Genomic DNA, 24,122 nt, shown 5'->3' with positions numbered 1-24,122 from the left:
ATCTCAGTCAAGAGGACGATGATTCAACGATAAGATTGCTCGACCTCGGTCATAGTCGGGAGACGTCGGGAAGACAGGCAACGATTCGAGAGTTCTTGAAACTGCCAGAGTAGAAATGAACAGTCTAGATGAGTTTCACGAGAAATAATATCGAGTAATGATATTTGTAAAGCGTGCTCGCTATGAAGCGAACCCGAAAACCCGAGGTTAAGATTGAGGTCGATCAAGCTGTTGTTGATAGAAGTTTAGAAGTAGCCGGGCTGATGGAAATCGGCTCGGATATTTGTGGAGTCCCGTTAGCAATTCGATTACACAAGGGCTATCTGGGTCTCCGCTATCTTTTTTATCTACTCCGTACTCTAGCTGATACAGTCGCCATCAGGGTAATTTAGCCATGGGCTAGTCGGTGACTCAGTGCCTGAACTATGACCACAATGCAGCTTCACAGATTCTGGACTGAATCAATTGATCTTCCATTCCACGCATTGTGATTGGGCTTCGTAGTGTTCCTATCAGGACACTCTCAGTTAGTCTCGGGCCATTTGAACGCCAAACCGGCACTATATCCAACCAATTTGTAGAATTATCTGGGAAAATGTATCAGCATTCTTGTCCCGTATACCCGTCTGGCACTAAACGGCTGCGTATTATTCGGTAACGGAGTATACGGAGCATGGAGTACACGGAGTACAGTGGACATCGCCTACGCTTGTCATACAGTTAACGTTTATTACATAGACAAGGGTATGGTATAAGTTAGTTAGTTAATGGTTCGCCAGAATCGAGAACGTACCATCAGGACTTGATCACGTTCTCTGGAATCTGTACTACTACTCCAGACTATCAATCACTAGCATAAATCTTAATTAAAACAATTGGCCCACGGTATGCCCATGCCGGAATTCGCGCCTACGATGTCCGCAGGTCGGAGCATGAGAACGTGAATGTTGATTTCTAGGATACATACATACATGTAGGCTATCGAATTCCAAGCTCCTAGTCGAGGATATAAGTAGAAGCTGACAGCGTTCTTAGCCCGCCGAGCATTTGAAAGTGTCAATTGATATTGATTTTCCTGGGCATTTCCCCGTGTTACATCCAACGAAATTCTACTTCGGGGAGTGAGCTCTCATTCATTGCCTTGATACCTCCTATCGATCGTCTCACCTGTCTGCGTTCTCGGCAAGCCTACCATACGACTACTGCGAATTCGTTATCTCGGTCAATTGTGACTTCAGAACATCATCATTGTTGGTGAGTTGTACTACGTAGGCATGCTACGTAGTGGTAGTACTGGAGAGGCGTCTTTTTCTTTTTCTCTCTCTGTTGTCTCGCCTGTTGTTATTCTTTGTTTTTATGTCATAAAGCACCAATACCGTCACGTACCCATATTTATCCGCAGCGACCCACGAATCGAGTCACCGGCTCACCGTGATACATGGCACCAAGAGGCACCCAAACTTCGTCATGCGGCATGGCAAAAAAAATTAGCAAGATGATCAGTTCCAGAGTTGCATCTTTACTGAATTAACCGTGCGGTGAGCTGGGGCAGTCTGGGCAGGTGGTGGCTATTGGCAAAGCTATTTGATAAGCCGAGCTCCATATCGGTTGATTATCGATAACGCCTTCCTGGTCACAGGCCCTGCAATTGGCGGCTTGCTACCGAAGCGCCGCGTAATACAGTTACACGGGAAAATTACAGACAGCAGCCTGCAGTGGCCCTGCACCTACCCTGCCTGCCTGCCACCACCCACTGTGCTCCTTCCCCCGCATAGGATAGCTTCCCTTCGTCCTTGCCTTCCCTGCTTGAAAGTTGAAACTCACCTGATATCTTAAAGTTCATCTCTCCCAACTGCTTTCTTTGTCACCTCAACACCATATCTCTCTTTACCTTTTCTCATCTCTCTCATATTTCATACCATCTACATCTTCCCCGGTCGCTCAATTGATTCAATTGACTGTCTGTATACACACACAATACTACTGGTACATTTTCCGCCCCGCCTGTCATTCCCTCCGAGATCTCCGCCAGGGCCCTGTGCAACCCGCGACGCCCTTTTTGTTTATCTGACATTTCTTATTTGCAAAAGAAACCAGCACAACCCCAAAAAAGAAGCTAACGATCGACGAGTCACAGATCCTTCTACGAACGAGTAGCCAGTCCCCACGCTACTTACTTTCCCAAGTTCCTTAAATCGGGGACCTCGGTTCTGTCTCCGGTCACGGCGCCCGCCCCGCCGCAGCACCTTGGTAGGGTCAATCAAGCCAAAGCCAGGAATTGCCAAGTCTCGACTGACCTCACCAGCCCTTACCAAACATCCTTCCTTTAAAAGACCCATCTGGTCTTTTTTTCTCTCTCTTCAAGTACCCCTCAAGTCCTTCACTCCGCAAGTCCTTTTGAGGAGGGGTTTCATACAGTAAACCTTCCTGCTCGTGTTCTTGTGAACAGAGCACCGCTATTTTCACATTTTATTATGGCGAGCGATACCACATACCTCCGCGAGGAGGCCATTGATGATTCGGACGTCGTGGATGAAAGCTTCCACGCCGGTTCCGTTCATCACCGTCTCCGTGCCAATTCCACTATTATGCACTTCCAAAAGATTTTGGTAGCTAACCGAGGCGAAATTCCTATTCGTATCTTCCGTACCGCACACGAACTTTCTCTTCAGACCGTCGCTGTCTACTCATGGGAGGACCGTCTCTCAATGCACCGTCAGAAAGCTGACGAGGCCTACATCATTGGCACGCGAGGCCAGTACACCCCCGTTGGTGCTTACCTTGCTGGCGATGAGATCATCAAGATTGCTCTCGAGCACGGTGTTCAGTTGATCCACCCTGGTTACGGTTTCCTGTCTGAGAACGCCGAATTCGCGCGAAATGTTGAGAAGGCCGGCCTTGTCTTCGTTGGGCCTACCCCCGAAACCATCGATGCCCTCGGTGACAAGGTCTCTGCTCGTAAGCTTGCCATCAAGTGCAACGTTCCCGTTGTGCCTGGTACCCCAGGCCCTGTCGAGAAGTTTGAAGATGCCAAAGCTTTTACCGACGAATACGGCTTCCCTATCATCATTAAGGCTGCCTTTGGAGGTGGTGGTCGTGGTATGCGTGTCGTCCGTGAGCAGGAATCACTAAAGGATGCATTCGATCGTGCCACATCTGAGGCCCGCTCTGCCTTTGGCAACGGTACCGTCTTCATTGAGCGTTTCCTCGACAAGCCTAAACACATCGAAGTCCAATTGCTTGGAGACAACCAAGGAAACGTTGTTCACCTGTACGAGCGTGACTGCTCTGTTCAACGTCGTCACCAGAAGGTCGTTGAGTTGGCACCTGCTAAGGATTTACCTGTGGAGGTGCGCGATAAGATTCTCGCCGATGCTGTCACACTTGCGAAGTCTGTCAACTATCGCAATGCCGGTACAGCAGAGTTCTTGGTTGACCAACAGAACCGCTACTACTTCATTGAAATCAATCCTCGTATCCAAGTCGAGCACACAATCACCGAAGAAATTACTGGCATCGATATTGTTGCTGCCCAAATTCAGATTGCCGCTGGTGCTACACTTGAGCAACTTGGTTTGACCCAAGACCGTATCTCTACTCGCGGTTTCGCCATTCAATGTCGTATCACCACTGAGGACCCCTCCAAGGCATTCTCTCCTGACATTGGAAAGATCGAGGTTTACCGATCTGCTGGTGGTAACGGTGTCCGTCTCGACGGTGGTAACGGTTTCGCTGGAGCTATCATTACGCCTCACTACGACTCCATGTTGGTCAAGTGTACTTGCCTGGGTTCGACTTACGAAATTGCTCGTCGTAAGATGATTCGAGCTCTCATCGAGTTCCGTATCCGCGGTGTGAAGACCAACATTCCTTTCTTGACCTCACTTCTTTCTCACCCTACCTTCATCGATGGCACTTGCTGGACAACTTTCATCGACGATACCCCTGAACTCTTTTCCCTTATTGGTGGCCAGAACCGTGCCCAGAAGCTGTTGGCATATCTCGGTGACGTTGCTGTCAACGGAAGCAGCATCAAGGGACAGATTGGTGAACCCAAACTCAAGGGTGACATCATCAAGCCGGTCTTGGTTGACGATGCTGGCAAGCCTCTCGATATCTCCTCACCTGCCACTTATGGCTGGAAGCAGATCTTGGACCAGCAAGGCCCAGCCGCTTTCGCCAAAGCTATCCGCGCCAACAAGGGTTGTCTCATTATGGACACCACTTGGCGAGATGCTCATCAGTCTTTGCTCGCTACCCGAGTGCGTACTGTTGATTTCTTGAACATTGCTCGTGAGACCAGCTATGCTCTCAGCAATGCCTATAGTTTGGAGTGCTGGGGCGGTGCCACTTTCGACGTCGCCATGCGCTTCCTCTACGAAGACCCTTGGGACCGTCTGCGCAAGTTGCGCAAGGCTGTTCCTAACATTCCTTTCCAGATGCTCCTACGTGGTGCCAATGGTGTCGCCTATTCTTCGTAAGTTATCTCTCCTCGAAAGCAATCCTAGCGAGAATAGATCTAACATTTATAGTCTCCCCGACAATGCCATTTACCACTTCTGTAAACACGCCAAGAAGAACGGTGTCGATATTTTCCGTGTCTTTGACGCTTTGAACGACATTGACCAACTCGAGGTTGGTATCAAGGCCGTCCAGGCTGCCGGTGGTGTTGTTGAGGCTACTGTCTGTTACTCTGGAGATATGCTCAACCCCCACAAGAAGTACAACCTCGAGTACTACCTTAACTTGGTCGACAAGATCGTGGCTTTGGGAACTCATGTCTTGGGTATCAAGGATATGGCCGGTGTCCTCAAGCCTCAGGCTGCTACTCTCCTGATTGGCTCCATCCGCAAGAAGTACCCTGACCTTCCTATTCATGTTCACACTCACGACTCTGCCGGAACTGGTGTTACATCCATGGTTGCCTGCGCCCAGGCTGGTGCTGATGCCGTTGACGCAGCTACTGACAGCATGTCTGGTATGACTTCCCAGCCCAGCATTGGTGCTATTTTAGCATCGCTAGAAGGAACTGAATGGGACCCCAAGCTCAACATCCGCCATGTCCGTGCTATCGATGGATACTGGCAACAGTTGCGTCTTCTTTACTCTCCATTCGAGGCTGGCTTGACTGGTCCTGACCCAGAGGTCTACGAACACGAAATCCCCGGTGGTCAGCTCACCAACCTTCTCTTCCAGGCCACTCAGCTCGGTCTCGGAACACAGTGGGCAGAAACTAAGAAAGCTTACGAGGCTGCCAACGACCTTCTCGGAGACATCGTCAAGGTCACCCCTACCTCCAAGGTGGTTGGTGACTTGGCTCAATTCATGGTGTCCAACAAGCTCTCTGCCCAGGATGTCGTTGACCGGGCTGAACATCTCGATTTCCCCGGATCAGTCTTGGAGTTCCTCGAGGGCCTCATGGGTCAACCTTATGGTGGATTCCCTGAGCCTTTACGTTCCAGGGCTTTGCGCAACCGCCGCAAGCTTGACAAGCGCCCTGGTCTGTACCTTGAGCCTCTTGACCTTGTTAAGATCAAGAACGAGATCAAGGAGAAGTTCGGTACTGCCACCGAGACTGATGTTGCTAGTTACGCCATGTACCCCAAGGTCTTCGAAGCCTACCGCAAGTTCATTCAGAAGTATGGTGACTTGTCAGTTCTGCCAACACGATACTTCCTTGCCAGGCCTGAAATTGGCGAAGAGTTCCACGTTGAGCTCGAGCAGGGTAAGGTGCTTATCTTGAAGTTGCTCGCCATCGGACCCCTTTCCGAGCAGACTGGCCAGCGTGAGGTCTTTTACGAGATGAACGGTGAAGTTCGTCAAGTCACTGTTGACGACAACAAGGCAGCTGTTGATAACACAGCCCGTGTCAAGGCTGACCCTAACGACAGCAGCCAAGTTGGAGCTCCAATGAGCGGTGTTGTTGTTGAACTTCGTGTCCACGACGGTTCGGAAGTCAAGAAGGGCGATCCTATTGCTGTTCTCAGCGCTATGAAGATGGTAAGCTCCCCTCTATCTAAGATTGGCTAAATGACCAGACTAACGAATTGCAGGAAATGGTTATCTCTGCGCCTCACCACGGCAAGGTCGCAGGCCTTGCAGTCAAGGAGGGCGATTCCGTCGATGGCCAGGATCTTGTGTGCAAGATTTCCAAGTAATGATTAGAGCGATTGTGTTTATTTCTTTTGTTTTATGACGACTATAAGTACCTAGGTAGAGGTCCAACCTGAAAATTACGGGCGAACGAGTAATGGCTGTTAGAATGACATCTTTTTATTCTTATTTGACTGTTCTTGTAATTGATTCCAACTTACCTAGTCGTTCAACGTATATCCATGATGAGTGCACTGAGTTGCTTCTTAGGAGCAATGTGACCAAGTCACCAAAGAAAGTATAATTTTATGCCTGAGGCATACACGCGGCTATCCGGAGGAAATCTGATAAGCCAATCATCCTACGCCTCCATCAGATCGTTACTTCTTCATACTTCGCCTAGTTATTCTTACTGACCATACATACATATCAAGAAGTATATATTTACAACCATCTCTGGCAAATGCCACGATGGTCTAGGAAAACTAACAGCGGTATAATGCTTCGGCATGATCATACACCTATCCACGAGGAGGACATGGAAGAATCACGCTCTTTGAAATATATCTTCTTACAAATCGCTATTTCTGTACAAATCGTTGGAGTCGTCTTAGTCTTTACTATTTGCGTTTTGGCCAGATATAAGAAGAAACATACAAACTACACTAGGCAGTTGCCAACGCCAGATGAGAAATTCCCCGCCACAAAAGCCGACATCGACCACTACGCAATGCCCTCCCAAGACCAATCCGACACGATCGTCCTCAACCTAGGCTCCCGCGGTTATATCCAAGGTCGCGAGATCCGCGACAATGCTGACCCATTAGCACAATATTTCGGCGGCGTTCGTTATGCGCTTCCGCCATCTCAACGATGGGCAATTGCACGACGGCTACCAGCTGAATTTTCGTATGGTAGCGAGCTCAATCCAGGGAAGTGCGATGGACGGGCAGAGACTTGTCCACAGCCGTTTATGAGTGATCAGGGAAGTGAGGATTGTTTTGAGTGTAATGTTTGGATGCCGGTGGGGAGGTGTCCTAATGAAGGTATGCCTTTTGCCATCTAGGTGGTGTTTGTACAGTAACTGATAGGGGTGTATAGGATGGCCGGTTATATTCTATATCCGTGAGTTATCAGCCCCTCATCATGGATACATGCATACTAAGGTAGTTCAGACGGCGGCTTCCTCCAAACAGGCAGCCCCAACGACACAAACCCAGCCCGACTCATCGGTGAAACAAATCTAAAATGCGTTATTATAACACCAGTCTACCGTCTCGCTATTCTCGGATTCTTGAGCTCGGATGAACTCTCACAGGAGGCCGCGGTACAAGGAGAGCCATGCGGTAACCAGGGATTCTGGGACCAGCGGACAGCGCTCGAATGGGCGTATGAGTATGCTCAGTATTTTGGGGGGAATCAGTATAATATTACCGTTGCTGGGTACTCTGCTGGTTTGTCTCCATATCTCACCATTAAATATCATTAATGAGAGCGTGTGGTTAACTTTTGATAGGATCATTCTCGGTGTTTAATCAACTTGCTCACGACTTGTATCTACCACGCGAAAAGAGTATTATTCGGCAAGCTATCATGCTTTCGAATGGACCCGGCGTGCAGCCCAAGGCAGCATCTGAAGCGCAAAAACAATTCGATCAGCTTCTCATAGCACTAAACATACCCACACATTTACCTGCTTCAGAAAAACTTGCGCGGTTACGACGCATACCTACGAGACAGCTTATCGATACAAGCCTCAGGACGCAATATCACCAATACAGACCCTGGCACGACGGCCAATTCGTCCCAACCACACTCTTTTCAGATATTGACAACGGCACTTTTGCGCGTCGCATGGTTGAGCGCAACATTCGCTTGATAAACGGGGAATGCCGTGATGAGCATTTCTTGTATGGGACATGGTACACTCCTGCGAACTCTCTGGGCTCTCTACGACAACGGCTTGAAGCAGATTATCCGTCTGATGCCTGCGATACATTGGTTAACCTCTACTATCCTGATGGCCAGCTACCGGCGGGTGTCTACAACTGGCAAGATGCCTTTGGCAGATTATATGCTGATGTGCAGGTACACATGCTCGAGCGTGGATTCGTGAATGCGCTCGCTCAGGGCGGTGCCGGTCATCTCGTCTATCGATATAGGATCGAGTATCGCGTAGAGTGTGTCACGCTGCCTCCTGAATGGGGCGTGACGCATTCATCGGATATGGCGATGTGGCTATGGGGTAATGGCGCCACATTGAATCCGGAGGAGAAGAGGCTTGTGAACGAGGCATTGATTGAGCCGTTGGTAGAATTAGTTAATGGGAACTCCCCTAGTAAATGGGTCGATGGAGATGAAAATGGGGTGCAAAGAGTAAGGAGGTTAAGATCGGATGGGAAGGTGGATGTTTGGGTTGATGATGAGATGTGGCAGAGGGGATTACAAGTATGGAGTGCGTTGAGGAGGGCTCGTACAGAGAGTAGCACACCTGCGAAGTTGTGGCAGGCAAAATAAGTTATTGGCCTGATACTACACTTACATGTTGTATATAGTGTTGCATATATTATTGTATATAAAGTATGTCTACTGTAAGGATAGAGGAATTCCAGGCGAACGATGACGTAAGTTCTACTCCTCTTCAGTGCTTTGCCGCACACGGCGCCCTCAATCAACCTAACAATTATCATCAATATTAATTCTGAAACATTTCTCTTCTACTGTATCTTGACTTCCAATAACTGTCACGTCCGTACATTTGACAATCATGTAAGACAAGCTAACGTTACTCAACCACTTCCCCGCATGTCTACTATTAAACCCTGCACCATCCCCGCAATTCTGATACTAGACAACAATAACCAATCAGCATATCACAGGGTTACTACTAATATAGTAGAGATCATCCAGCATTGGATAAACTCTCTAGCTATAAGAGTCCAATAGGAATCGGATTCATCCACCCTGCTACCTTGTACAGTCTAGCTCTCGATCCATCAACCTGTCACATCCATGCTTTTCTGGAAAGGCATCCAACCCACGGATCTATGACCAGCGATGATGATTATGACTTGATTAACAACGATAATGGTCCCAAGTAGGCTAGATAGAGGGTAGATAGCTACCTGTTTCCAGGTTACTAAATGGTAAGTACTGAACATGCCAATGAGAGCTTTGATTGTACTTTTCGGATCCACGGAGTTGTGCATCCTTTCAGTTCGTGGTCGTATGACGAGGATCTTTTAGGTTCCCTTACTGGGTTTCTATTCGATGGCTGGTGTATTGAACGGTACGATGGTTAGATAGCTATCAATTGATTCGATGGATTAATAATTCTCGATCGATCAACTAGTTCCTCTTTCAAACTTTGGTACTTATATGAGGGGTGGCCACTGGCTCGTGACACTCTTCATTCAATCGAAAACACAGTCATTGAACTATACAATCAAATCAATATAATCAGTTACACACCGGACTACACTTCAAACACATTCTAAGACCTCTCAATCCTACTTAATTGAGTCAAGTCATCATGTCAGACTCATCCTCACCACCACCACCACGTCGTCATTGGAACGGCCCCGTCGGTGCACGCCACGAACATCAAAATGTATGGATGAACGGTGGCGTCCGATCACTCGCTCCCTCAGCGCCATGGTCAGGTTGGGACGCCGACAAGAAGCGTCGCGTACGCCCTTCCTCTCCCTTCCCCTCCCATACATCCTCGCCTATATACTAATAATGGAGTGTTTATAGGACTCCGAATCATCCACGGGGTCAACCGGAAGCAGGCGCTCCAGTGGCAGCGGGAAAACACTTTTCGAGACTCTAAACTCCCAGAAGAGAGGAAGTGTCTCGACCCCGGTTCAGGAACAGAGAAATAAGAGCTATGCAGAGATGTCACCTGAGAAGGGATTCTTTGCGAAGTGGTGGTATGGGTATACGACGGGGTCAAAGTGATTGTCTTACCTGTATTGTCTGAGTTGTTTAAGTGTTATGCGGCGTGATGTTTGATGATATCTTGCGCTTCAAATTGAATAGTTTGTCGACGCAGAAAAGTCGTAGCAAATACGAATGGAATGAATCTATGTCAGCTTGAGAAACCTGATCAATAAAACCGTAAAATGCTCTAGAGTTTGTAGAATCGTCCTTCATTATCATAGACTGACTTGAGCTATGCTAAAGGTTCCCATTTCCATAATGGATTGATTGTTGTGATATCGCCCCCCTAGACTCTAGTGCAGCCCTCATTGGGAAGCATGGCAATTTCCCCCATCATTGGATGCATGATGAATAGTCTTGCCTTTTGTATTTTTTTATTGAGAGCACATGGTAAAAGGAAAGAAAATATCATTGTTTCCTTTCGTAAAACAGCGCCATTATATCACCATTTTTGAACCATTTCGAAAAACAAGACACATGAACATAAAGTACCCCCGCACCGGTTTTCCTTGACGAAATGCATTTATCGGACAATTCCCTCGAAGCGGTTCTTGAACCACTTGATGGTCTCGCCTTGGGTGATCTTGTGGTTGGAACCGATGTGTGCCTTGGCGCGTCTACGCTTGGCGATACGCTCACCAGGACGGGTCCTATTCAATCATCGTCAGCCAGAGTTTCTCAGAAATATATGATCGATCCTCGGTTGTTACTCACATGCAGCAGTAGAAGTCCATTCCGTAGATACCAATACCAGGGTCGTACTTGATACCCAAGTCAATGTGTTCGCTGATACCGAATCCGAAGTTGCCGGTCTCGGAGAAGTTGCGCTTTCTCAACTCGTATTCCTTGACCTTGAGGCCGCGCTCGAGGATTTCCTCGGCCTTGGGGCCACGGACGGTGACGTGGACGGCAATCTTTTCGTTACGACGGATACCGAAGGTACGGACAGTGTAGCGGGCCTTGCCTAGACGCAAAATCAGTATTCCATTCCATTTTTCATGTTCTGCCTCCGATTTGACGATGGTTGACGATGGTTGACGACGAATCCGTGTCCTCGTTGCGTTCGTTTCCATCTATTCCTCCTCTTTCTTCGTCTCGACATCTTCGACCATCACGGCTTCAAGGTGGGATTTTCGAATCGCTTACTGTAAACAGGGGTTTGACCGCTCAACTGCTCAAGCACCTTAGCAGCACGGGTGAGTCTATCACCAGATTCGCCGACCGAAATGTTGAGCACGAGCTTTTGGATGCGCAGCTCGCGCATGGGGTTGGCGCTCTTGTCCTTTCCTTCCGACTGCATATTGTTAGATTTTTTCAATTCGTATTGAATGTGCAGATAGAATGCTGTAGAGTGAAACATACCATGGCGACGGTGTTGTGCTGGTCGACTTGTTGGATAGACGATAATCGATCTTAACTCAAGACTCCAACTTCTTCCCGCTTTCAAAAGTTGTGCAAAAGTCGTTGTGGGCAAGACACGGAAGCGAGAAGCCCTAGCGCCTTGGCACCAGTCGCCTGCGCTTAGCGCTAACCGCCATGTCGCTAGACCTATTCAGGAAGTCGTTAGCCGCCCGAGGAAGCTAGCGCTTGTTCTGCTTTTGAGGCTTGACTTTGTGGTCGAGCTTTCTCCAAGTACGAATTAATCATTAAATTATATCGTCAGCTTTGACGTCGTCCTGGTTTTGATTCTCGTTTCTGCGGTGCAAAGACACGAAATTGCCATCAGGACAAGTGAACATTTTTTGAGAGAGACCAAGTCGCATTCGTGCGCATACAATAGGAAATGGCGGCGAACAAGCAGGGTAAAATGGTAAGTTGGATGGACAAATCTATTGATGAATATAGCTGACGTTCTATTAGCAAAATTTGGTATGCTTATGGCCTCTGATATTTTACTTTGACATCCTCTAATGTTACCAGATCAACTATCGCATGCGCGTCACGTTAAATGATGGCCGACAAATGACGGGCCAGATGCTGGCATTCGATAAGGTACATAGTTCCTGTCATATATAAAGACCTATGCTAATTCGTACAGCACATGAACCTGGTCCTCGCCGATACAGAAGAATTCCGTCGCGTCAAACGAAAAGCCGCCAAGCAAGCCCCCGGTGCTGCGGCCGCCCCCCTCGTCGAAGCAGAGGAAAAGCGAACCCTCGGCCTCACAATCGTTCGAGGAACGAATGTCGTGTCGTGCTCGGTAGACGGTCCCCCTCCTGCAGATCCCTCAGCTCGTCTTGGTACCAGTGTGCCAAACGTGCCTTCAGGTGCTGCTACACTCTCAGCCGGTCCCGGTATTAGTAGGCCCGCCGGACGAGGTTTGCCTGTTGGACTTGGTGGTCCGGCTGCTGGTGTTGGAGGTCCTGCCCCTGGTGGATTTGGTGGATTCCCTGGTGCTCCTGGATTCCCTGGCGCGCCACCACCAGGATTTGGTGGACGTGGCGGTCCTGCAGGTCCTCGTAAGTTATTCGTCTTTAACCATTACCGACTTTTACTGATATACTCGTCACAGCTGGCTTTGCGCCTCCTGGATTCCCTCAGGGCGCTCCTGGCGGTGGACCTCGTAAGTCTCTATTCCATGGTATTGTTTATATGTAGACCGTACTGACAACAACTACAGCTGGCTTCCAACCACCTCCTGGTTTTCAACCTCCCGGTCAAGGTCGCGGCTACCCACCTCCCGGATTCGGTGGGCGTTGAGTTATTGCAAATATATCCCAATTGAAAACAGAAACGTGACTCGCAATGGCTATGAGATTTCATTAATATTCAACAACGGTTTCACGGTCGACGGCCGAAATTACTTGCAGCTATCCGCCATACCCACTCAATGCGAATCACAAGCTGTTATACCATTGACGGAATACTCGTCCCGTCAAGAGTCATTATCAAACAACAAAATCACTGGCAAGGCGTTGTGGCGTATGTGGATGTAGGTTGGCGGTGTCAACAGTCCAGCGATACTTAGTCCAAAAACAGTTATCGAGAACTAGTTCATCACATAAAAGAATATCCAAGACTTCAAGCAATTCTACTATTCTCATGAAATCTTTCTGTGTTTGTAGATTGTACATTCATTCAGTAATAAACCACGTGACCTGGCTTCTAAATCTCGGAGATTACGGCGGCTGCAGCCGACGCCGGCGAAGCTCGGGAATCTACGCCGATTTACCTCCGTTAACGCAGCTCCAGCTTCCTACTCTTTGAGATAGATATTCAACCACTCAGTTGCTCACTCTATAACGACCATTTCGATATAGAGGAAGAAAGACGTCACAATGGCCGCCGCTATCAAAGCCATAAATGCGAAGATTCGCTCCAACAAAGTTTTGGATTATGTCTGCTCCACACGTCTGTTTACCATCTCTCTATTTCTTATGGCTTCAATAGACGCTCCGTTCTTGATCGGAATTATCTCCATGTCTCTTCAAGGAATGGCTAGCCTGTTGGGGGATATGCATACCATTTGATTGCTTATATTATGTTTGCCAATGCTGTCTACAAGCGCTGACTCTTTTGATTCCGTCCAGATTTCTGGGGCCCTGCCTCGAATTTTGGTATCCCAATCGCCGCTGTGATGGACATTCAGAAAGACCCTGAAATGTGAGATACTATCTCTCCTCGATCCCTATTCCATGCCTACTCCGCATCGCGTCAGCTCCATCGCTCATCGAGCCTCTCGAAACTTGTGAAGCTGATAAAATCTTTCACAGCATTTCCGGCCCCATGACCGGCGCCCTCGTCGTCTACTCCGCAACATTCATGCGCTACTCTCTCGCCGTCTCGCCCAAGAACTACCTTCTCTTTGCCTGCCATGCGATCAATTTCACTTCTCAGTCTATACAGGGTTATCGGTACTTGAATTATTGGAAGTATGTCCGCCCACAATAACCATGCAACACTGGTGATGAATACAAAGGAGGATGCTAATGTGTCGAAACAGCTGGGGAGGTCGTGAAAAGGCTCTTGCTGAGAAGGGTGTGCAAGAAGGGGCGGTTGCTGGTACTCAATAAGATAGATAATTGATTCGTATTACTGAATTTAATTTGATATATATATATATATATATATATATATATAACTTACACCTTGCTTGGTGTTTCTCGGTTGAACTTGGGATTTTCTAATTATTTTGAGGCCATCTTATGAGATACCTATAATGTTCAGTTTGGTGGAGTACATGTAGGTATTTCTAAAAAAAAAGTTTCGAATATCTAAAACCGTCCTATACACACTAGATCGCTCTCTCGTACTTCTAATGCAGTTCACCTTCCTTCTGTCGTCAGAAGTGATGAGAATGATGAGGCAACAAAATGCCTTACAAACGTCCAAAGAGATAGACCAAAACAAGAAAGATCGAGTAACATCACAAAATAGTATATGCGAGAAAATGGATGGAGGCATATTTCTATCGTATCGTGAAAAACCAAATGAAAAAGGCGAGGAACAAATCAATTGCTCAATAGAGCATTTGTGTCAAAATCATACATCGCAGTATCCGGGAGCTTCTGGAGGTTGTGGAACACCAACCCAGTTATAGATGGTCAGGGTTGTAGTGTAGATACAGCATATCACGCCGACTACGGCCAAGCCGATATCAGCAGAGCGCTGGAATCTGGTTGTTGCGCAGGCTTTAAGATGGAGCAAAGGCTGTGATCCGATGTTAGCAGCGACGCATACATATGACGGGAAGTGGAGAAAAAACTTACTGGGTAAACATAGACAAGGGGCACGCAGGCAAAACTGCCGACAAGTGAGACAAACTTATCAAGGTCACCGGCACCACCCCAAGCCACGAATGCGCAAAACATGACGAGCATGAAGCGGAAGAAGTTCTTCTTCCACTTGATGCCAGGGTTGTACTTGCCGCTGCGAGTAAACAGCTCGTTCTCGCAGATACGAATTGCGGGGAAGAGTTGCAGTGGTGTACTTAGCAGAATAGCCAAGGAGTACAAAAATTGTACTGCATTCACAAATTTATCGTCTTGTGGCAAGTTGAGAAGCACAACTGTCTTCGTAGCGGATCCATACGCAGCATAGCTGACTGCTCCCGCAGATAAGAAAACGACGGTAATGAGAATCATGACTGTAGCCAAAACTCCTGGAAACTTCTTCGGCTGCTTCATCGATTCTTGGATGGGAATAATGAGACCAACACCTTCGTAGGTAAAAATAGCCGTACCGATGAACAGAGTCCATGAGTTGGGGTTGAACGCGACAATATCGGAGACCCCCTTCTGGTCAATTATGGTAGAGAAATCATAATAATAGAGGTAGATCAATCCGAGCATAATGAATACATCAGCAATAAGGGCAGTAAATCCTAGCTTGCTGATATCACGGATCAACGATAGCGGAAGGAAAACAATCAATTGCATGAGCACCATGTACTTGATATCAATGTACGTCAAGCATTTGCTGACAGCAAGAATGAAGGCTTGCAGATTCTGAGACGTAAAGACGATGTATGCAGCAACGAAGCCCAACTGGCTAAGGACGATAGAGCCAAGGATGATTCGTCGCATCCATTTTCCGTACAAGACACCGCCAATGTCACCGAAGGATCCCTCAATCTTGAGTCGTGAGTTGACCAATAGTATGAAACAGTAGTAGCTGACTAGGGAGACAACCAAAAGAACGATGGAACTGAATAGCATTCCTCCGTTAAGGAAAGCACGAGGTAGGAAGAGGACACCAGTACCGACGAAAGATTTGAGAAGAAGTAGTGCAGCGCCCATGGACGTGTTGGTCCCTTTAGGAGCACGCTCCTTGTGTTTGCGCCTTCTCATCACAGGAGTATCAGGGCGTAGCAATGAGGTGTCTTCTCCGGGATGTACTTCATCACCCTCCTCCCATACATCAGATGAAAAATATTCACCGGGACCTAAAACTTCATCGTCTTCCTCAAGTTCTTCACCAGCAAAATGGCCATACAAGGTCAAAAATTCGAGAAAGTTGCTTGTTAAGAACCGCGGCTGGTTCGACACTGGATGTAAGCCATCTTCTGATCCACGAGGACCAGGGCTACCCAAGGTTCTCCGTATATAGTCTCTTCGAAAACCACCTGGAACTAGAATCGAGTTTATATTCATAGTCTCACTCTCTGGTTCGGGTCTTTGGACCGTAAAACTGCGGCTTCTCGTCGGCCGCCTCAAGCCAGAAGCTTGAGCTTCAGCGTCTTCGGTCCAGCGATATACCTGTCTAGTCACATCACCACCTTGTAATTGCAAGCTTGAAAATTCGTCATCATCGTGAGCGCCCGCCGCATCACTCGACGACTGCGAAGTTCGAGCATGATCAAGATCTGGAGGAAGTACCAAATGTCTCTTTACAACTTCGGGATCTTCAGCCCCGCGCACGCTCTCGGCGACAGATTCGGTCGATTTGGGATCGAATGACCCATAGTTTGAGCGCACAAGCCTTTCTGAAGACGGGTATTCTCGTAGGTCTCGCAGCGGTGATTGTCTCGGAGGTGTGCCAGCTGGCCCAGCAGCAGAAAGTGTGCCAGCCGAGCCCTGAAGAGCAAAAGCTAGAGCTGATGGCCCAGGGCCCGGGAGTGAAGCTTTGTTATTTATTGTCGCAAGACTCTCATTTTGTGCGACCGGGGTGGCTATTCTCTTTCCCGATCTTACAGACGAAGGCGTTCCAGTAAATGAGTTTGCTGGGAGCGGCGAAGCCAATCTGGCTATCGACGTTTCTCGACTAGCTGGTTCTGCTCTGGGAGAAGAGGAACGAAAGGAACGGGGGATCGAATTTGGAATCTGCACCGAGCTTGATTTGAGGGAGGACGGTACCTCTTCATTGTTGTCCATAGCTTCGGCGGCGGGTTACACACCAGGCGAGGCGGGATATATCGTCGTAAATACTCAAATAGCGATCATAGATGGTAAGAGAAAGGCGATAATCAGCATTGACGACAATGGCACATATACAAGCAATCCAAGCTAGTGTCGGATTGCCAGATATGTGGCTCGTACCTGGTGATTTGATGATTCATCTGCTATCAGGTGGACGGTGGTGACCCGCAGCTTGACGGTTTAACTCGGTTAGGCAGGCGAGTCTGTTCACTCTGTTGTAATTTTCGACATTCGTATTACCATATCAATACAAACATAACAGCCGTCGGTAAAATACTGTAAGGGGCGACTGCACGTGGTGGAGCTCTTATCAACAGTTTGCTCTGTTTGTCTGAGACAGCAATCATCAATCCGTCAGCCTATCAAAGCTCGATTATCGGATCGTTACATATCTTTCAACAGCTTCAATGAGGGACGACATAGCTTATGATCCTTCGCTTTCGTGACTCAATAATGCTTTGCGGCTCTTTTGACTAATTCAGTAGAGTTGAGTCGACTCTATCTGAACAAACTAGAGATTCGTGTTTAGCCATTTGTGAGGAACTTACGGTGTGCATTGGGAGTAACCAGTCTAAGCCGTTGCGTTATGCATTGAAGACCGTTCTTTGGATCAGGAAATTCTGGATTGATTCGGGAAGGGAAAATGGCCTCCGGCAGCTCTGGCCCATCCAACAGATCGGCTCATTCTCGTCAACGGCCGGTCTTTTCAGCACGTTCGGCAGCAGAGGACGCGGCTAGATTAGCTCCTACTGAGACATCTCCAGAGACTGTTCGACGGTTATCTTCTCCCTTGGAGAATCCATATGAACCGATGACATCGGCTTCAAGACTCTCTCCAAGAAAATTTACTCGGACAACTGCGTTCTTCGATGGTGTCTCTCAGTGGTTCTCCCGTCCGGGCCCTGAGCCGCGACGGGATATTCATACAGCTTCTACACAGTCGACTGATGCGAATGATGCATTTGTGGAAGTAAACTCGGACCAGAAAAGAGATCGTGGACGGTTCCACGACCTTCTTGCAGCCCCATCGAACAAATTAGGCACTTTCTCTGGTGTCTTTGTGCCTACTTCGTTGAATGTTCTTAGTATTCTTATGTTCCTTCGTTTTGGATTCGTTCTTGGGCAAAGTGGTGTTTTTGGAATGATGGGTACGTTATTCGGCGATCTTCTTTTTTCTAGCCGATGCTGATGACTACAGGCATGCTTGTCGCTTCTTATATCATTGATCTTTTGACGACAATGTCTATTTCAGCCATTGCAACCAACGGAACAGTACGCGGTGGCGGTGCTTATTATCTTATATCTCGCTCTCTAGGACCAGAATTTGGTGGTTCCATTGGCATTGTGTTTTATATGGGACTTATTTTCAATACCGGCATGAATGCACTCGGTTTAGTCAATTGCATTGTCGAGAACTTCGGAGTAGAATCAGGTTCTTGGTCGAATTTTTTGCAGGAAGGCTTTTGGTGGAACTATCTTTGGGGATCAATCGTCTTGCTTGTGTGCACAGCCATCTGCTTTGCTGGTAGCTCTATCTTTGCCCGAGCCAGTAACGGTTTGCTTGCCATTCTTCTGATTTCGACATTCAGCATCCCACTCTCAGCACTGATTCAACATCCTTTCAAATCCCCTGAATTGGGAGTTGAGTTTACCGGGTTCAGCATGAAGACATTCTTGGAAAACTTGAAGCCTCATCTTACCAAAGGTGCTGCTGGAAGTCAATTGGCACACCGGGAGAACTTTCAAGATCTTTTTGGTATCCTCTTTCCAGCCACCAGTGGCATATTTGCGTACGATTTCAATACCTTCATTAGCGAACTTTACTAACTTGTTAATAGTGGAGCCAACATGTCCGGGGATTTGAAGAATCCTAGTAGATCCATTCCTACAGGAACACTGTCTGGATTGCTTTTGACCTTCTTTACCTATACCGTCGTCATCTTCTCGATGGCTGCTTCAATTACGAGACAGTCATTTTACAACAACGTCAATGTGATCCAAGTCGTAAGTATCACTCCGTCCTAATATCGAGGGTCTTAGCTAATGTCTCTAGACGAACGTATCTGGAACTCTCGTGTTGCTGGGAGAATTTGCAGCTTCTTTCTTCTCGTCTCTGTCCGGTCTTATCGGTTCAGCTAAACTTCTGCAAGCCATCTCACGCGACAATCTAGTTCCAGGTTTAGCAATCTTCGGCAAAGCAAGCAACAAAAACGACGATCCTATATTGGCCATCCTCTTCTCGTTTGTGGTCGCACAAATCACTATGCTTTTCGACATCAACAAGATCGCCTCATTCACGGCCATGACATACCTCATGACTTTCTTAGCTATTAATCTTGCTTGCTTCCTCTTGAAAATTGGCTCGGCACCGAATTTTCGACCGTCGTTTCGCTATTTTAATTGGGTCACAGCGGCATTGGGTGCTGTGTTCAGTCTTGCCAGCATGTTTTTCGTTGATGGGGTCTACGCCACTGGTTGTATAGTCGTGTTAATCTTTCTGTTTGTGCTAATTCATTATACTTCTCCACCAAAGTCATGGGGAGACGTTAGTCAAAGCTTGATCTACCATCAAGTCAGGAAGTACCTGCTTCGACTCAAGCAGGAACATGTCAAGTTCTGGCGACCTCAGATTCTTTTATTTGTGAACGACATAGACGCGCAGTATAAAATGGTCCATTTTTGCAATTCTCTAAAGAAAGGCGCCCTTTTCGTTCTAGGCCATGTCATTGTGACGGATGACTTTACCAATGCAGTCCCAGAGGCCCGTCGTCGACAGGCAGCTTGGACCAAGTTTATTGAGTACTCGAAAGTTAAAGCATTCACGAATATCACTGTGGCACCAACAGCAGAATGGGGAGTTCGTAACATTGTCCTGAATTCTGGACTCGGGGGCATGCGACCTAATATCGTGATCATTGATGAGTACCGGCAGAATCAGAGTATAGGAGATATCGTCCAGCGAAAACCACGAAGAAGGCATTCCAAGGCCATGGATGTCACATTGAATCGGCGGGAGTCAGATCCTAGCGGTGATGAATTATATTTGACAAGTTCTACGAGCGCACAAACATACATTACAATCCTTGAAGATTTGCTGTTCAAGTTGCGCATTAATGTTGCTGTTGCAAAGGGTTTTGATAATCTTGAGCTACCCAATCCTGGTGGCAGAAATGAGAAGACCTTTATTGACCTGTGGCCGATTCAAATGTCGGCAGAACTCGCCGCGGATCGCCAAAGCAAGCAGAATGTCTTAACAACGAATTTTGACACATACACATTGATCCTACAGCTTGGCTGCATTTTGAATACTGTACCTTCATGGAAGAAGAGTTACAATTTACGTGTGGCGGTCTTTGTGGAGTATGAGAGTGACGTTGAGGAAGAACGCGGCAGAGTATCTGCTCTCTTGGAGAAACTTCGAATCAAAGCTCAGGTGCTTGTCTATTGTCTGGCAGGTGGTAAATTGCAGACTTATCAGATCATTGTCAACGGTGATACGTCTTCTGCAAGCGAGGACGTCCTAGAAGATGTGAACACTGTTCTCAAAGACGAGAGTTGGTGGCATGACATTCAAGAATTCCGCGACAAGGCCAGCAGCAGTACCAAACGACGCGGCCAATCATCTCGCGCAGCAGACCTCCTAGGCGGCCTATCTCACTGGCCTGTTGCATCGTTCCAACAAGGAGCACAGCGTCAAGCGGCGCCGAGGTTCGAAAGTATCAAGAACTTTGTACGGTCCGACAGACAGCAACGGAGAAAGTCAATCTCGAGTTTCCGGGGCTTGAATGTGAACATGGGTATGCAGACGAGCAGGCTACTTGATGCCATGGTAAACTACCAGTCCGATGAAAGCGAAGATTCAAGTTGCACCGAAGACGAAGAGCACGAACCATATGTGAGCGATAGCGAGGATGGGTCAACGACACCACGTACTGGCGCTGCCACGCCAGCGATCAGAGCCATGACAGAAACACCCGAGAATCTATCACCTAACAACACATCGTTCTTGCAGAGTCAAAGCTTGCAGGACGAAGCCGCTGAGCAGGATGACGGTGCGCTCCGACCAGATAGCGCCGGAAACTCAAACGACACCGTGACAACCGCCGGTCTCGCAGGGCAATCGACTTCATCTCTCACACGACCAATGTTCAGTCGCGGACCGTCCGGAAACCGATTCTCCTCATCACCCATCCCAGAAACTCGAGTCAACCAAACCGAAGACACGGGCCCATCAATTATGTTCTCTGAATCACCACCATCGCGACGACCATTCGACGACGACGGTTTGGTTTCAGACGATACCCAACCCCGGGAATCAATCTACGCCCACCACCGCCAGTCAACTAGTCAACCTTCCTCCTCCTCTGCTTCGATAGCGGCATCAACAGGAGGAGCAGGAACAGGAGCAGGAACAGGAACAGCCTCTGGCTTCCCCAGCCAGGCCGCCATGCCCCTCTCCTTCAACGACCTCCCCTGCCGCGCCCAACATCTGATCCTCAACGAACTCATAACCCGACAAAGCGCCGAAACAGCCGTGATGTTCACAACCCTCCCTTCCCCGGTCGAAGGTACATGTCTCGACAATGCGGCCAGTGAAGCGTATGTGAGTGACATAGAAGTGTTGTGTAGGGGATTGCCGCCTTGTTTGTTGGTGCATAGTAATAGTATGACTGTTACTATGAATTTGTAGTCTCTAACCCAACACCTTTTTAGCGGTTTTTTTTTTTTTTGTTTATTATTTTTTTTCTTTCTGTCTTCGACGAGTGTGTTTTACTTGCTTGAAATTGTGAAATTGTGTTTGAGAAATAGATTGAAGCGGCGTGTCGATACATATACGATTGATTAGAAGGATACCTAGGTAGTTGCATATATGATACCAGGAGGCAGTTATATCATATTGAATTAATTTTGAGCAAGAATCAATGGCTTCATGTTATATAGGTACCTACACAACTGGTGCTTATAGAGAAAGCGTATCAAATTAAAACATGCTATGGTCAAACCAGTACAACAAATGTAAATATATGCATATTAATAAAAAACCCATCTATGCCAGAGAAACGAAATAAGAAGAGTAAATGTAAAATTATCCTTCACGGAAGAGAAGAAGAGAAAAGGGGAAGAAGATTATTTAGTCCACCCACCAGCCCTCTTCCAAAACTTCCATCCTTCTCTCCTCTCCTGCATGGTAGAATGGGTACCTACAAGCTTATCAATGCCCTCCATACCAACCGCGTTCTCGAATTTCTGTTGATCAATCTCTTCGCCTCCTTCTTCATTTGATCCATTTCGTAGCACGGCGGGGTACAAAACGCCCACTCCGTCGCCGCCGAGTGTAGTTTCGAATTTCTCGAAATTTTCTGCTGCGAGTTTTGCTTCGAGGTCCTTGAGGGTTTCGGGCGTGGCGTCGGGCCTGATCAAGGTGATTGCGCAGCCGCCGCCGCCGGCTCCGGTGAGTTTTGTCCAGCCTATGTTTGCGTAATCGACTAGTTCGCGGATGCGTTCGAGGCGTGGGTGGGATACACCTAGGGACACGAGAAGACCATGATTAATACGGAACAAGGCGCCGAATTCTTCGAGCGCTTCCTCATCCTCTTCAAAGTCGCTCTCTTTGATCATCTCGCTGGCTGACATGGTCACTTTATCGATTGTGTCGAGCATTGCCTCTGTGACTTCGGGGTGGGTTTCGCGGAGTCTGCCGACTTTGGCGACTTCGACGGCCGTTGAGCGCGATTGGCGCGTGTTGACCAGCAGGAGTGGTAATTCGGGGAATTTGTTTAATGGTGTTACGGTGGGCGGTTTGCTGTAATCGCTCCGTCGGAAAAGGACTGCTTTGCCTCCGGCAGAAACTGTATTATCGACACCACTGGGGTTGCCGTGTATACACATCTCACCGACAAAGGCCCATCTGTTGATACGCTCAATCTGCACTTCGGCTTCTTCGGGTGGTTGATCGGGATGTGGCCCAGCCAATGTTCGGATTTGAAGTAGAAGCGCTGCACTGAGACACACACTCACACTTGCACTACTTCCTAAGCCAGCGCCAATAGGGATTGTAGATCGTAATGTATAAATTGCGGCGTGGGATTCGGGAGATCCCAACGACAGAAAGAGATAAAGGAATTGCGCCGCGGAGCTTTGATGGATTTTGCGCACATCATCTGGTTTATCGGTTGATACGGCGGCGGCATGGGGTTGTACTGCCGCAACAAGGTCTGGATCTAGCTCCGTCACAAGGTCGTAGTACATCTTCTTCTTGGAAGGGTGTTTGAACACATTCCAGGGGAGGGAGTCAATGTCCCATGTATGATCCAGCCCGATGTCGCGGAAATTTAACGTGACTGTACGATGTGATTTGGAGAGCGTGGTGACGAGCAAATACGATCGTAGGGAAATTGCAGCGGCCAGAGCTGCTTTGCCATGAACGACGGCGTGTTCGCCAAAGACGATGACTTTTCCGGGTGCCGAGACCATGAAGGCCGGCGCCATGGGCGAGGATTGTTTGCGCTTCATTTGTGTTCGAGACATTTTCGCGGTAGTCTGGGCTGTTGCGGTCGATGTCGCTGACGAACTGGAATTCGAGGTAGGAGGAGTAGTTTGCGCGTTCGACACAGAATCCGGGGTGGAGGTGGAGGTGGGAGTGAGAATGGTACCGTCCACACTACTATCGGTGCTCTCGCCGGAGATGTTGTTTTGGATCTCGAAGCGACTTTGCAATTCGCTCAGGGTCAATTGTTGCTTTTTGCTGCTGGTATGAGTTCTCTTCACGCTGCCGTGTTTCTTGCGGCCTTTATCATTGTGCATGTCGTGGAGGAAAAAGTGGGAAGAAGGAAGAGAGGAAGAACGGGGGGCGGATCAAGGAGAATTCATTGGTTACACTCGGGAGGAGGAGGAGAACGCGATCAGACAATGAATGAATGAATGAACGGAAGCCAACGAGAAGTGTGGGCCGGGTTCCTGTTGCACGATTCGTATTTATTCAGACGGCTCTTTTTTCAAAATATCACGTACTCGTCAGTCTTGTCAGAAGAAAATAAAATTCCCAGGTCGGCAATCATCGACGCTGCATGACGGGTAACTTAATGTTAGTCCTAAGGCCACAAGGCGACAACACTGAAGCCTGAATAGGGAGCTCGAGGAAGCCTCAGGCCAATCAGAACGTCCAAAAAGATCGGGGTTTCCGAAATGGGAATAGCCGGGCCCTAGCCAAACTGCTGAACAGCTGAGCAA

At 48.0% G+C, this 24,122-nt stretch overlaps 9 protein-coding genes across 9 annotated transcripts; 6 read left to right on the top strand and 3 right to left on the bottom strand.

Annotated features, from left to right (window-relative positions):
- Positions 1 to 2,474: 2,474 nt before the first annotated feature.
- On the top strand, positions 2,475 to 6,158 carry EYB26_007120 (uncharacterized protein; the record flags this gene model as incomplete). Its single annotated transcript, XM_054266392.1, has 3 exons — positions 2,475 to 4,477; positions 4,533 to 6,000; positions 6,054 to 6,158. The coding sequence occupies 3 exons, from the start codon at positions 2,475 to 2,477 to the stop codon at positions 6,156 to 6,158; spliced, it is 3,576 nt and encodes a 1,191-aa protein (XP_054122367.1).
- A 665-nt stretch (positions 6,159 to 6,823) lies between these two features.
- EYB26_007119 (uncharacterized protein) lies at positions 6,824 to 8,610 on the top strand (the record flags this gene model as incomplete). Its single annotated transcript, XM_054266391.1, has 4 exons — positions 6,824 to 7,139; positions 7,195 to 7,218; positions 7,269 to 7,547; positions 7,610 to 8,610. The coding sequence occupies 4 exons, from the start codon at positions 6,824 to 6,826 to the stop codon at positions 8,608 to 8,610; spliced, it is 1,620 nt and encodes a 539-aa protein (XP_054122366.1).
- A 1,015-nt stretch (positions 8,611 to 9,625) lies between these two features.
- On the top strand, positions 9,626 to 10,053 carry EYB26_007118 (uncharacterized protein; the record flags this gene model as incomplete). Its single annotated transcript, XM_054266390.1, has 2 exons — positions 9,626 to 9,781; positions 9,850 to 10,053. 2 exons carry the CDS (start codon positions 9,626 to 9,628, stop codon positions 10,051 to 10,053), a joined length of 360 nt encoding a protein of 119 aa, XP_054122365.1.
- A 505-nt stretch (positions 10,054 to 10,558) lies between these two features.
- On the bottom strand, positions 10,559 to 11,400 carry EYB26_007117 (uncharacterized protein; the record flags this gene model as incomplete). The annotated part of the gene is made up of 4 exons (XM_054266389.1): positions 10,559 to 10,685; positions 10,750 to 10,999; positions 11,182 to 11,329; positions 11,398 to 11,400. The coding sequence occupies 4 exons, from the start codon at positions 11,398 to 11,400 to the stop codon at positions 10,559 to 10,561; spliced, it is 528 nt and encodes a 175-aa protein (XP_054122364.1).
- Positions 11,401 to 11,842: 442 nt separating this feature from the next.
- EYB26_007116 (uncharacterized protein) lies at positions 11,843 to 12,735 on the top strand (the record flags this gene model as incomplete). Its single annotated transcript, XM_054266388.1, has 6 exons — positions 11,843 to 11,845; positions 11,896 to 11,904; positions 11,956 to 12,027; positions 12,074 to 12,494; positions 12,548 to 12,598; positions 12,656 to 12,735. 6 exons carry the CDS (start codon positions 11,843 to 11,845, stop codon positions 12,733 to 12,735), a joined length of 636 nt encoding a protein of 211 aa, XP_054122363.1.
- Positions 12,736 to 13,313: 578 nt separating this feature from the next.
- Positions 13,314 to 14,048, top strand: EYB26_007115 (uncharacterized protein; the record flags this gene model as incomplete). The annotated part of the gene is made up of 4 exons (XM_054266387.1): positions 13,314 to 13,386; positions 13,566 to 13,638; positions 13,749 to 13,907; positions 13,979 to 14,048. The coding sequence occupies 4 exons, from the start codon at positions 13,314 to 13,316 to the stop codon at positions 14,046 to 14,048; spliced, it is 375 nt and encodes a 124-aa protein (XP_054122362.1).
- Positions 14,049 to 14,517: 469 nt separating this feature from the next.
- Positions 14,518 to 16,847, bottom strand: EYB26_007114 (uncharacterized protein; the record flags this gene model as incomplete). Its single annotated transcript, XM_054266386.1, has 2 exons — positions 14,518 to 14,685; positions 14,745 to 16,847. The coding sequence occupies 2 exons, from the start codon at positions 16,845 to 16,847 to the stop codon at positions 14,518 to 14,520; spliced, it is 2,271 nt and encodes a 756-aa protein (XP_054122361.1).
- Positions 16,848 to 17,535: 688 nt separating this feature from the next.
- Positions 17,536 to 21,582, top strand: EYB26_007113 (uncharacterized protein; the record flags this gene model as incomplete). The annotated part of the gene is made up of 4 exons (XM_054266385.1): positions 17,536 to 18,040; positions 18,091 to 18,682; positions 18,731 to 18,896; positions 18,946 to 21,582. 4 exons carry the CDS (start codon positions 17,536 to 17,538, stop codon positions 21,580 to 21,582), a joined length of 3,900 nt encoding a protein of 1,299 aa, XP_054122360.1.
- Positions 21,583 to 22,019: 437 nt separating this feature from the next.
- EYB26_007112 (uncharacterized protein) lies at positions 22,020 to 23,696 on the bottom strand (the record flags this gene model as incomplete). The annotated part of the gene is made up of 1 exon (XM_054266384.1): positions 22,020 to 23,696. One exon carries the CDS (start codon positions 23,694 to 23,696, stop codon positions 22,020 to 22,022), a length of 1,677 nt encoding a protein of 558 aa, XP_054122359.1.
- Between the last annotated feature and the right edge of the window lie 426 nt (positions 23,697 to 24,122).

The sequence above is a fragment of the Talaromyces marneffei genome, chromosome 5 (assembly GCF_009556855.1).
Source record: "Talaromyces marneffei chromosome 5, complete sequence".
NCBI classification, from domain to species: domain Eukaryota; kingdom Fungi; phylum Ascomycota; class Eurotiomycetes; order Eurotiales; family Trichocomaceae; genus Talaromyces; species Talaromyces marneffei.
Note: the sequence above shows the minus strand (reverse complement) of the source record. Positions and strands in the feature narration are given on the sequence as shown.